Source organism: Strix aluco, chromosome 5, assembly GCF_031877795.1.
Source record: "Strix aluco isolate bStrAlu1 chromosome 5, bStrAlu1.hap1, whole genome shotgun sequence".
Taxonomy (NCBI): Eukaryota; Metazoa; Chordata; class Aves; order Strigiformes; family Strigidae; genus Strix; species Strix aluco.
The window spans coordinates 32916692-32927840 of NC_133935.1; the positions used below are offsets into that span (position 1 = coordinate 32916692).

At 53.0% G+C, this 11149-nt stretch overlaps 1 protein-coding gene across 3 annotated transcripts; it reads left to right on the forward strand.

The window, feature by feature from the left end:
* Window positions 1–1003: 1003 nt before the first annotated feature.
* On the forward strand, window positions 1004–10370 carry SERHL2 (serine hydrolase like 2). Of its 3 annotated transcripts, XM_074826819.1 has the most exons (12): window positions 1774–1792; window positions 2660–2894; window positions 2966–3079; window positions 4143–4184; window positions 4910–4929; window positions 5110–5184; window positions 5982–6091; window positions 6367–6446; window positions 6799–6833; window positions 7604–7680; window positions 9154–9247; window positions 9560–10370. In XM_074826819.1, the coding sequence occupies exons 2-12, from the start codon at window positions 2747–2749 to the stop codon at window positions 9674–9676; spliced, it is 912 nt and encodes a 303-aa protein (XP_074682920.1). In that variant the 5' UTR covers window positions 1774–1792; window positions 2660–2746; the 3' UTR covers window positions 9677–10370. The 3 variants fall into 3 exon arrangements, with proteins under 3 accessions (XP_074682921.1, XP_074682922.1, XP_074682920.1); XM_074826820.1 differs by lacking the exons at window positions 1774–1792; window positions 6799–6833 and adding an exon at window positions 1004–1137; XM_074826821.1 differs by lacking the exons at window positions 1774–1792; window positions 6799–6833 and adding an exon at window positions 1444–1463.
* Window positions 10371–11149: the final 779 nt, after the last annotated feature.

Here is an 11149-nt window from a genome sequence, read left to right on the forward strand (position 1 = left end):
ACTTTCTTGAAGCCTGGTCTGTGCAGCTACCCCCCTTCTGGGCAACTTAATGAGGAAAACTGCATAGAAGCTTCTCTGGCTGAAAGTGGTCTGTTTTTGCAGAAGAGGAGTAGAGCGGCTAAGGCGGTGCTGTCTGCTGTTTATCCACTGCAGCTTGGCCCCGCAGTAGTCACTTCACTGTGATGGGTCACAGTATGGGAGAGTGACTCTCGTCCGTGGAGCAATGCAATTCCAGCAGGCGTTAAGAGTTCAGCAGAGTTTCTCTATCAGAGAGTGACAGAAGTTCAGCATTGGTGTCAAGCACTGAATCTGTCTGATGTCGCTACGATGCTCCTGGGTCACAGTTAAAACATCTCACACTGTGTCACTGCCATTCAGGCAGTTTCCATCGTCAGTAACATGTCTTCTGGAAGTAGTCAAGGATGCAGCTGTACCTCCATGATTGCGACTCCTCACAGGTCTCTATCATGCCCAGTACATTGACCACAACTTCAGACCCCATGGACATCATTAACTCCTTGTTAGTCTTACTGAGCCCCATCCAAGCACAGGCTCTCCACAAGCCACTGGCTACCTCCCCACAGCTCCTCCCTGCGCCTGGGCACCCAGGGGAGTGCTGGCAGGCGTTGGGTCAGCCAGGGGCTCCCTGACCAGCTGGAGGAGGTGGAGGCTGCTGTGGTTTCATCGGTTTACTCAGAGGAGGGGCAGGCTGGGTTGCTGTGACTGGGGGAAGAGCCAGGCCAGGAGGAAAGCAAGTAGGAGCGGTGCTGTGGAGGGTCGTGTGTTTGCCAGGATGGCCCCTTGCTGTAGTGCCAAGGGTGGGGGGCGGTGGGGAACCGGGAAGTGCTTCCCAAGCAGGGGAGGCCGCGCTGTTGTGCCCCCCAGCCGCCCACCACCCCGCTTCCCAGCAGGACCCCCGGAGCCGTGAGGTGATGAGGGAGGACAAAGATGGCGGCACTCCCTCCCCACCACCTCCCTCGGGCCGTGGCGGCCCCGGTCTGGCGGAGCGGCAGGAGGCGGAGGCCCGGCGCGCCCCGGGGAGGCGGGAAGCAGGGCGGTGCAGCCGGTCCGGCCCGCCCCGCCGCTGGGCTCCGTCCTGAAGCCGCGGCCTTGCTCCGCTGTCCCGGGCAGAGAGCGGTAGGAGGGGACCGGGGCGCAGCGTGCGGGCGGCGCGGGGAGCGGGGCCGGGGCGACCGTCAGCAGCCGCGGCGCTCCGGGGGCTGCTCTCGGCGCCGGACGGGGGTCGGTCTCCGGGCAGCCCTTCCCCGGGGCCGGGATCAGCTGCCCCAGGGCGCCCTGAGGCGAAGGCCCGTGTTGCGGCCCTTCCTGCCCGCCTGGGCAGGCCCCCATCCCGGAGCCGGGAAAGGGTGGGGACACCCCTGGGCCGGAGACCCGCTGGGCCCAGGCAGAGCGGGCCCAAGGAGGGCAGCCAGGCCCGGCCAGGAGCCCAAGTCGTCAGGCAGGTCTGTCAGGTTGGGGCAGATCCATGGTCACGCCAGGAAGTCAGCCCACGGTTGTCAGGATCAGGCCTGGCAAGGGCAGCCAGGGTCAGATGCAGCACCGTGATGGGCAGGCAGGGCCATGGTACCTGGGGCTAGAGCATTGCTGCTGGACACCAGCACTCCTGCAGCATGGCTGGGACTGGGCCTGGGCTGAGCTTAAACAGGCTCATAGACCGGAGGGAAAGATGGAGGGGAGGCCGCGGGTGAGGCTGGTGCAGTCCATAAGGGCCTCTAGGTGCTCTCAGGGCCTTAGCAGCAGCCTCCCCTCTCTATCCTCACATCTTACAGAGGTATGGGCTCAGGAGGGACTTGCTGTAGAGTGATTTAATTGCTGTGGGGGTCTCAGGGGTCTATTTAAGGGAGCAGCAACCTGAGACAAGTCACTGGGAAGGGGGTATGGCATGAGAGACCTGGGGATGAGGATTAGTCAGGCTGCCTATGAGGGGTCCCAGGGGTCAAAAGGTCTTGGGGGTAAGGGGAGATATTCAAACCACTTCTGGAAGATCCCCAGAGGGATCTCTCCTTCTCTCCCTCGGGAGCCTGGGGTCAAGTAAGGGTCAGATGTAGTTCAGTGATTGCCAGGCACATCAGCAGCGATGAGATGGGATTGGGGCTGAGCAGGTGCCTGGCAGGTTGTGGACCCGTATCCTGTGCAGGGTCCCTGGCCCTGAGGGGTGTACAGGAGGGTGGCAGCAGTGACCTGCTGTGTGGCATGTAGCCAGCTGCTCTCTTGAAGGTGCTGACTGGTGGTGTGAAAAAGTTGAAGCACCATGGTAACAGAGGAGAAGGTGGTATCAGTCTAGAACTGGAGGCAACATCCTTATTCCTGAAATTGTCTTTTTGGTCCAGGACAGGTGCCTGGCTGACTGCAGCTAGCTGGGGGAATTCTGCGCGGTTCCCTCTTGCCAGATCTCCTGCGCCTTCTAGTCGGGTTGCAGCTGCTGCAGAGACATGGAGAGGAGGCTTTCTCCTCCTGTGTAGGGAAAGCTTGTTTCTTCCTAGGAGCACTGCTAGTATGTGCTGGGAGGAGGATTCCCCAAACAGACAGGCAGGAATGGCAGCTTGGGATGTTGAATGGGGAGCTATAAATTGGCAAGCTGCTAATTAAGACCACAGGAGACTGGTGAGTTACTAAAGACCTGTATTACTCTTTTCAGAGCTCTGGGCCATTAACAAGATTCCTGAGACCTGCTCCAAGCACGTGGCTCTCCAGGGACATCACTTGCAAGCACTCTATTTTGGGCATGTTCTCAGAGTGTAAGTTCCCTGTGCCCTGGGGCCACGTGGCAGCCAAGGCCTGGGGACCCTCAGAGGGACACCCTGTGCTGTGCATGCACGGCTGGCTGGACAACGCCAACACCTTTGACAAGCTCATTCCACTGCTCCCCAGAGGTAGGTCTGGCTCATCAGGATGGTTCTTGTTGTGTTGCAGGGCTGCACATCTGATACTCTCTCCTTTTCAGATTACTATTATGTGGCAATGGATTTTTCTGGCCATGGCTTGTCATCCCACCGACCTGCAGGCTCCCCCTACCATTTTCTGGATTATGTGACCGATGTGCGCCGGGTCGTAGCCGGTGGGTAGCTGAAGGGACTCTTAAGGGGATGTTTGTGCCCGGGGTGCTATATTGCTCCTGCATATACTGCCAGGAGAGGGGTCAGTTCCCTCTGCTTTCCCCAGCTAGTGCTTTGTGACCACAGACTGAATAAGCATCTCTCTTTCTCACTGTTTTGTGAGAAGAAACAGTTAGCCCTGGGAAGCAAGTGCTTCTGTACTAAAAAGCAGTAGCGGTGAAGTGGTAGATGCAAATAAGTAGTTTTGCCAGACTGGCTTTTTGTAAGCAGCCAGTGACCTCTAACCAGTGTTAGATGTAAGTTGGGTGTAAGTAAGTTGGGTATAAGTTCTGGTTCTCCCCGATGGCAGCTTGCTGCTTGTTTTAGTATCATACAAAGAAATCTGAAGGCCAAGGTGTCTTGGACTCCTAATAACTCCTGATCTAACTGCCTATCTGTATGCTGATATTGTGGGAGGTTGTGGCATGTGCAGTTTTGCATCCCTCATTCAGTATACAAGAGCCTTTAGAACTTATTTGACATGCCAGAGGATAAAACACATCTTTCAGTCAGGTATATTTCAGATGGGCAGCATAAGTCTCTCAGCATGCCCTAAAAATGGACTGAAGAGCCTCATGTGCTAAATGGTGCAGAGAGCTTTCCCTTGGAATAATCATACTTTCCTCAAGGCAGCAGACCTGGCTCTGTGTCCTCACAGCTCTTGTGGAATGCTCTGCAGCAGGATGTTCTGTCAAGGTCTCTCTCTTCTAGCAGATGCTGCCCAGTTAGGCTCCTTTGCTTCTTTCCAGTCTCGTGTCTGGAAATGAATGGGAATTTGCTGTAGTTTGTTTGCCATACAGAGAGAGCTTGAGAGCTGCATGAATTAGCTGCCAAGGAAATGAGGTGGTAGATGCTCTTTTTCTTTAAAACTGGCCTACTTAGTCACCTCATTTCTGGATTAGGAAGCAAATTAAGCAGTGCAAAAGCCCTCCCGGGAGAAGGGGCCTGTGTTGGTGGAGAAGCAGCAAGATGCTGCTGCTCTGGTTTCTAATGCAGTACTGTCTGTTTTTGTCTGTTGCCACTTAGCCTTGCAGTGGAGACGGTTCACCCTGATGGGTCACAGTATGGGTAAGTGGCTCTTGTCCTTGTAAGATGTGAGATTTGTGGAAATAGGAGTAGATAATTAATTTACAAGACATGCTGCTAGGAGCTGAGTTGGAATATTTATTATAGTGCATCAAGTACCAGGTTCCTGCTTGAGTGATTCAAAAATCTGTGCCCTTGTTTGAAATGCCTCTGCTTTCAAAACGCTGTAGTACAAACAGTGGTAACATTTGCTGTGGGCCTTTCCCCCACCCCTAGGAAGGAACAGTGATGAGCAAAGAGGGTGGTCTACGGCAGGAGAATTCGCAGCAAGCCTTCCTGCCTGGTCCTCACAAGGTCACAAAGCCTGAGGACAGCACGGCCCCTCGTGGTGGTCATGGAGCTTGCTGAGGGGAACCAGACCCCAGGCTCTATCCCTTTGTGCTTGGGACATGATTGGGTTTTGCCACAATTTGGGTTTTGCTCCCCAGGGCTGCTCTGGCCACAGCTTGCAGGACCTGCACACCATAGCATTTCAACTGGTAACTCCTCCTTGGCCTTTGCTGCCTGAGAGGGAGATGGGAATGGCACAGGACAAGGAGTCCAGCTGGCCCACAGCCTGCTGGGAGAGCTCTACTCTGTAGCTGGGGCTTCGTCCCTTGGTACAACATGCATTTCTGCTTCTAAGGCAGCTCCTGCTGCAGGGAAGGGGAGTTTCTGTTACTGGAGGGTGTCCTGTCCATAACTGAGCACCTTTCTCTCCTCTGCAGGTGGGTCTGTGGCAGCAATGGTGAGTAAAGCATCCTTTCTTCTTGGGTTTGTGATTTCTATAGCTGAAACAATAAATGGGAGAGGAATGAAGGGGCAGACTGTGGAACTTGGCCCCTGCCCCCCTCTCCAGGGTAGCAGGATGAAGACATCACTCAGTATTCAGCTTTTTTCTTTCTCATATTGTTTCATCTCTCCTCAGTTCTGTTTCCTTTATCCTGAGATGGTGGACAAGCTGATCCTGCTGGAAAATGTTGGTTTTCTGCTAGCTCCAGAGGTTAGATTTCATGTGTCCTTCCCTTCCCCTTTTTAAATAAAAAATAGATGTTTTTTTTCTTTCCCTCATTTGTTCAGAGAAAGCACTGATGTGACCAGTTCCTGGCAGGTCACACAAGTCTCAGGGCTCTTCGTTTTGGCAGGCACAGATCTGCTCCTTGTTGCATGGACTGAGATCCCTGCTTAGGGTGGCCCTTGGAGGACACGTGGTAGTGCTCCACATCCGGCAGTCCCTTAGCCCTGGAACTCACTTGTCTGTGCCCTGCCCTTGTACAAAGGGAACTGGAACCTCTGTCCAAGCAACTGTCAGCAGAGATTGTCTTTTTGCCAACAGCTTGTTGGGTGACCCGGGTGCAAGACTGGTGGATTTTTTGTTCTGTTCCTGGCAGGACATAAAGCTATATTCCCAATCTGCCATCTGCTACCAGATGCTGGGGCTTCATAAAAGCCCAGGATAAAAGCCCAGGGTCAAAGACACAAAAAATACTAGGTTTACCTTGTTTTTTTGGACAGTTGTCCTCAACTCAGAAGTGAGGTAGGAAGATGTAGAAAAGATTGCAAGAGTAAAAAATTATTAAGTTCTTTACAACAGTGCTTAGCTTTCTGTTCCTACCTTACCTTTCAAGTACTGCTATTCCCTTTTGCCCCAGAAATGGGCATTTTTAATATGATGTCCATAACCAGTACCCGTTCTTATGGATGTTGAAGGGTAAAATGCCCTCTTCTACCCTCTGATAAGGGGTAAACTGATTCAGAAGGGAGAGGTTACTCCTGTTCCCTACCCTCTCTTTGTTTCAGGAGACAGAGGCATGGCGGAAATCAAAACGGAGGGTGATCGACAGATTACTGAGTCTAGAGGCAAAGCAGCAAATTCCCAAAGCACGGAGCCCCAAAGCAGCACTGCAGAGGTAGGTTCCCTTCTGTCCTCTTCATTTGCTGCCTGGCCTCACCTTGGACAGAGTTACAGCTGCATGAATGAGAAGGGGAAACTGTCCCTGTACTTCCTCTTTCAAGTCCTCCTCTGGAATCTCAGCAAGACCTTTTGCTTCTGCTGCCAGAAGCTCCTGCTTTTTCCTGCTCTTTTCTGAAGCAGCCTGAGAGCTCGCTGTCACCTTGTCATGCCATTTTCGCTTCGCTTCCTCCCTTTTCCAGCCGCACAATCTCTCTGCCATGTCTCCCCCAGGCTCTTAGAAGCAAACAGACATCTGACAGCAGAGGGTGGGGCAATCCTACTGCAGCGAGGAGCAACTGAGACACCCGCTGGTAAGGGGCTGCGTGGAGACAGAGCTCACCACAGCGCTGGGCAATTGCTGGGAGTGGGAAGGGAGCAGTGCCAACAGCCATTGTCTTCCACAGGGTACATGGTGCCCTAGCTACAAGTTTACACAGCCTGAATGGGACCAATTAAGTCTGGACGCAGAGCTCTCCATTCCCAGCAAGTAGGGTTGGTGCTTGGGTCCTAGAACAGCTAAAGAAAAGAAATCAAAGAAGGGAGAAATCAGAATTAATCCTTTTCCTCCTGTCTCAAAAAGCCTTGGGAAGACCCCAAAGGTGAGGCAAAACAGAGCAACTCCTGCTCCTGAGAGACATGAAAACCTTGTTTTTTTCATTCCAGGGCTGGTGTATAACAGAGACATGAGAGTCCATACGGTGAGCATTGCTCTTCTGATCTGCCCCCTGCTGCTTCTGGGCCCCGAGCTTACATAAAACTGAGATAGTGGAGGCCCACTCACTGAGCCCAGGCCCTGCCTCCACCCAGCCATTTACTTTCTGCTTCCCTAATTCCCACATCTCTTAAATGCTGCTCTTAAAAGAGCCTGCACTCAATCATTAACTGACTCAACTTACAGAGTCACTGGAAAATGTTACTGATTTTTTTTAGCAGTTCCTCTGCTCCAGGGCCTCCTGGCCACATTTTCTTGCTGTTATAACTCTTCAGGCAGCAGATACATGGATGCTTTTGGTCAGGTTCTTTGTCAGGTCACCCGTATAAGAAGGGGAGAGAGTGTGGAGCAGAGTCCTTATGTTTGATATTTTGATAGCTTTGTGCCACTTCTGAGCAAGTGGGGCCTCCTCTACCTGTGCTACTGCCAGGGTATGAAAGCCAGAGTAGTGTACTGTCTCCTTTTTAGTAAAAGGATTTTTAAAGCTTTTCTCTGCTATGAGATCATTCCCATATGTGCTGCATCCCAGCAGGCAGCGTTGTTGGCAGCCCTGAAACACAGCTGGACAGAAGGAGCCTTTGCAGAGCCAGCTACTCTTGTGCGCAGCCTGGCCGCCTGTCATGTCCCAGCACAGCAGCTTCAGGGCCGCAGCCACTTCAGCCTTCAGAGCCACTAGCGCGGCAGGGGTCAGGGACACCCTCTGTCCTCAGCTGCTGTCCCTGACCTTTGCCACTCTCCCTGTCTTTGCACCTGCAGCAAAGTCGAGAGTCCTTCACAGTGGAGCAGTGTGTGAAGCTCCTGCAGAAGATCCAGGATCGTATTCTCATCATCGTGTGAGTGAAGCACAAGCCAAACTAGCCCCTGTGGCCTCCCTGCAGCCCTGGGTGGAGGGAATGAAGGTTAGAAAGGAGCCATCCGCTACCCCCTCCTCTGCAGCAGCCACCCAGACCTTCGGGCCAGTTGGCACAACAGTACAGCCTCACATGGAAAAAGCATTCCCCACCACTGCCCTGGGCTGGGCAGGCTCCTGGAGCAGACAGAGAGCAGCTGGAACATCCCCCTCCTGCCCTGGCTCCGTGCTTTCAGGCTGGGCCTCCCTGGTGCAAGGCTGAGGAAATGCCACCTCTGCCCTGTCCTCCCTATGCTCCTGCCTTCATGCTCCCATCCCATGACTTTCCATCCCTTGGCCTTACAGCCAGGAGCCATCCTGGCAAACAAATGACCCTCCACAGCCCTGCTCCTACTTGCTTTCCTCCTGGGCTGACTCTTCCCCACTCACAGCTACCTGGCCTGTCCCCTTCTCCAGACCCCAAAACCTCATGCCTGAGCAAAGAGGTGAAACCACAGCAGCCTCCATCTCTTCTAGCTGGTCATGGAGCCCCCAGCCTGACCCAGCTCTTGCAAGCTCTACCCTGTGGTGCCCATGGCAGGGAAAAGCTGTGGGGAGGTAGCCAGTGGCTTCCACAGAGCCCCACAAGCTGTTAAGCTGTCTGGGTGGGTAGCTGGTTCTGTCAGTCCTCTGAATTTTTCCCATCTCCTTGAGGGCAAGATGTGCAGGGCTCTGGCTAACTCAGCCTGCATGGGGCTGTTAAAGGTCTCTAGGTAATGAGAGGAAGTGTTAGAAGTTGAGAAATGAGGTACAGTTTTGGCTTCCCCAGTCTGTTGAAATCATAAGAGCTTAAGAATTTTCCTGCTTGTCAAAAAATGCAACCTCATGGTGAGGACAAGTCCTCTAAGTTGTACAGAGGACATTCCTTTGCTGGGGATGTCACCTTATCCCATCACCTGCAGCATGGAGGAGATGGCACAATCTTAGCTCTGCAGGAGATCTAATGCTGGCTTCTCCAGGAGGACTGCCCTGGTAGTCCATCTCCAGGCAGGGCATACCCTGTTTAAAGCAGCAGCAGGGAGGGGGCGGGCACGGAAGGGACAGAGGGGAGATGTGGAAGCTGTATGGAGGGAGAAAGTTAAGAGCTGAATATAGGGTGAGGAATGATGTACTCAGACCAATTAAGGAGCCAGCAGTGTGGGGACAGTATTTAACCAGTCTCCACTCTGATACTACTAGGCAGTCACCCAAGGTTTGTAACAGATAGCTTGATAGAAAATGGCTGCTTAGCCAAGCTGCGTAGGGCTCCTCTGACTACCGTGTATGACCCTGTAACCCTGCTGTTTACAAACAGCCTGGAAAGAGCAGTTGGATGTGTCATCCCACTGTCTTGGGGACACTGCTTCCGCCCAGGACAGCAGCAAAGACAAACAGAAGCACACTGTGTGCTGTACTGAGTCTTGTCGTTGCTTTTCAGAGCACAAGATGGACTCCTGGTACCGCACAAGCTAGACAGCGGAAATCACTTTGTGAAAGCCCTACGGGAGGCATTCGAGTCTTCCCTCAAAGAGGTGAGAGCAAACTCCATCCTTGCATCTCCACACTATGTGCCAACCAACCTGGGAGCAGCAGCTAGGGAGCAGCTCACCTTGGTGGGCACCCCCCACTAGGTGGTTTGTCCTGAACAGCACAGCCCTCACAGGACAGGGAAGCCAACTTTGCCCCTGCTACCAAAATCCCAAGTTAGTACAGCCCTCTGGACCCAGCTCATCCCTGGTCCTCCCATCCTTGTCCTGCCCCCCCACCCCTGAGTGCCACACAGCAAGCACAGCTTGCCTCGGGGAACACTTCCCTGGCCCACATCTTGTGTACTTCCCCTCCAGCACATCCAGCTAGTAGAGGTGCCTGGGAGTCATTTTGTGCACCTGAACGAGCCCGAGGTGGTGTCTGGGATCATCAGCGACTTCCTGACAGCGCAGAACACCAGAGCCAGGCTCTAAGAATCCCTCACTGCTGCAGCAGTCCAGGAGAACAGAGCTAAAAAGCCAGCTCTGGAGGAATTGTCACATTCCTACCTTGCATCCAACATCAGTTTCATGATACTCTTTTCTAAGCTTAGCTCAGTGTAGGATAGAGCAGGTCTACCAGGGGTTCCCTGGGGGAGAGCTGAGCAAAGTATCTCAGTTGTCAAAGAGAAAAGGAATCCTTCCTCCACTTCCAGCTCTGTAAGTATGGGGATAGAGGCCCAGAGCAACCTTCCCCTTGCTCGCTCCTAACTTGCACCCTGAAATGGAGCAGGAATACAGGCAGAGGCATCCTCTCTGGGAGCAGCAGCATCAGCTGTAGCCTTGCAAGAGGGGTTGGCTCATCTCACGGTGGTGTGATCAGTCTCCTCCCAGGATTAGACCTACAGAAAAACCAGGAAAGTGTTTTGCTTCTCTGCTTACTTCCATGGGTACCTGAGCTCACAGGACCTCAGTAGCTCTGTTCTACCACAGGAGCTGCTGCTTTTAAAAAAAAGAAAATCAGCTTAAGTGAAAACTCACCTGGGCACAGAAGGCCATTTTAATGAACTCCTAGGGAATGAGTCACTAATCCTCTAGCTGAAGCAGCTAGAACTACTAATAATGGGAAAGTTTGCGGAGATTATTTCTGTCCTTCTAAATAAAGATTAACTCTGTCATCTTGACTCTATAGGAGAGTGAACCTCCTTTCTTTTGGGATGGTCACCCAAGCAGCTAAAACACCAATCTCAGGAGGCAGAGATTTTTACATGCAGTCTGCTTTAGATAGGGCATATTAAGGATCCATCTGCCTCCTAGTTAAATCAATGTGAAAAGCCAACTGAAGCAAGCAGGCCTGGCAGTCTCCCCAGTGCAATGGAAACTGCATTTGCAGTGGGTGATCTAGGGGAGGATAAATCCATTTTAACCCAGCTTTGTGGAATTTACCAGCATTTCCACCTTACCTTCATGGTCACACCCATATCAAGGCTGCAGGCAATAAAATAAATGTGTAAAAGTCAGGAGGTGGGTGGGTTACAGCCCCTTTCTGATCTGGGAGTGTGCTGGGGTGAACAGCATGAGGTCCAAAGCTGCACAAATGCTGTATGGGCAGTACAAAAGCATCGCCCCGCAGCTGGATATGTCCGTTGCCTTCTTTACCTGCCTCCTGCAGGCTGGTGACAGGTCAAGTGGAAACAGGCCTTGGAGAGTCTGGTTTCTCCCTCCAAAGCCAGGCTGCCATCTCACCTTGTTCTAGTGACAGTGCTGACCATCGGAAGTTCCCGTAGCCCAGGCTAGGCACAGCTGCAGAGCTCCACGCACGGCGAAGACTGGGCACCTCAACACCTGTCTGAGGGGGAGCCACTGGGAGGAAAACACCGAGGGAAGGGATAGGTCTCTGTACAAAACCACTGATCTTTCCTTGTGACAACAGGTCTGGGAACTTCCCAGTTGGGCTTTTCTCAAGGT

What these genes read in the sequence shown, in the direction of transcription:
- SERHL2 (XM_074826820.1), top strand. Translation starts at nt 2,747, where the DNA reads ATGTTCTCAGAGTGTAAGTTCCCTGTGCCCTGGGGCCACGTGGCAGCC. An exon ending in GTTTTCTGCTAGCTCCAGAG is followed by an intron (nt 5,185 to 5,981) that starts GTTAGATTTCAT and finishes TCTTTGTTTCAG; the next exon opens with GAGACAGAGGCATGGCGGAA. An exon ending in CCCAAAGCAGCACTGCAGAG is followed by an intron (nt 6,092 to 6,366) that starts GTAGGTTCCCTT and finishes TGTCTCCCCCAG; the next exon opens with GCTCTTAGAAGCAAACAGAC.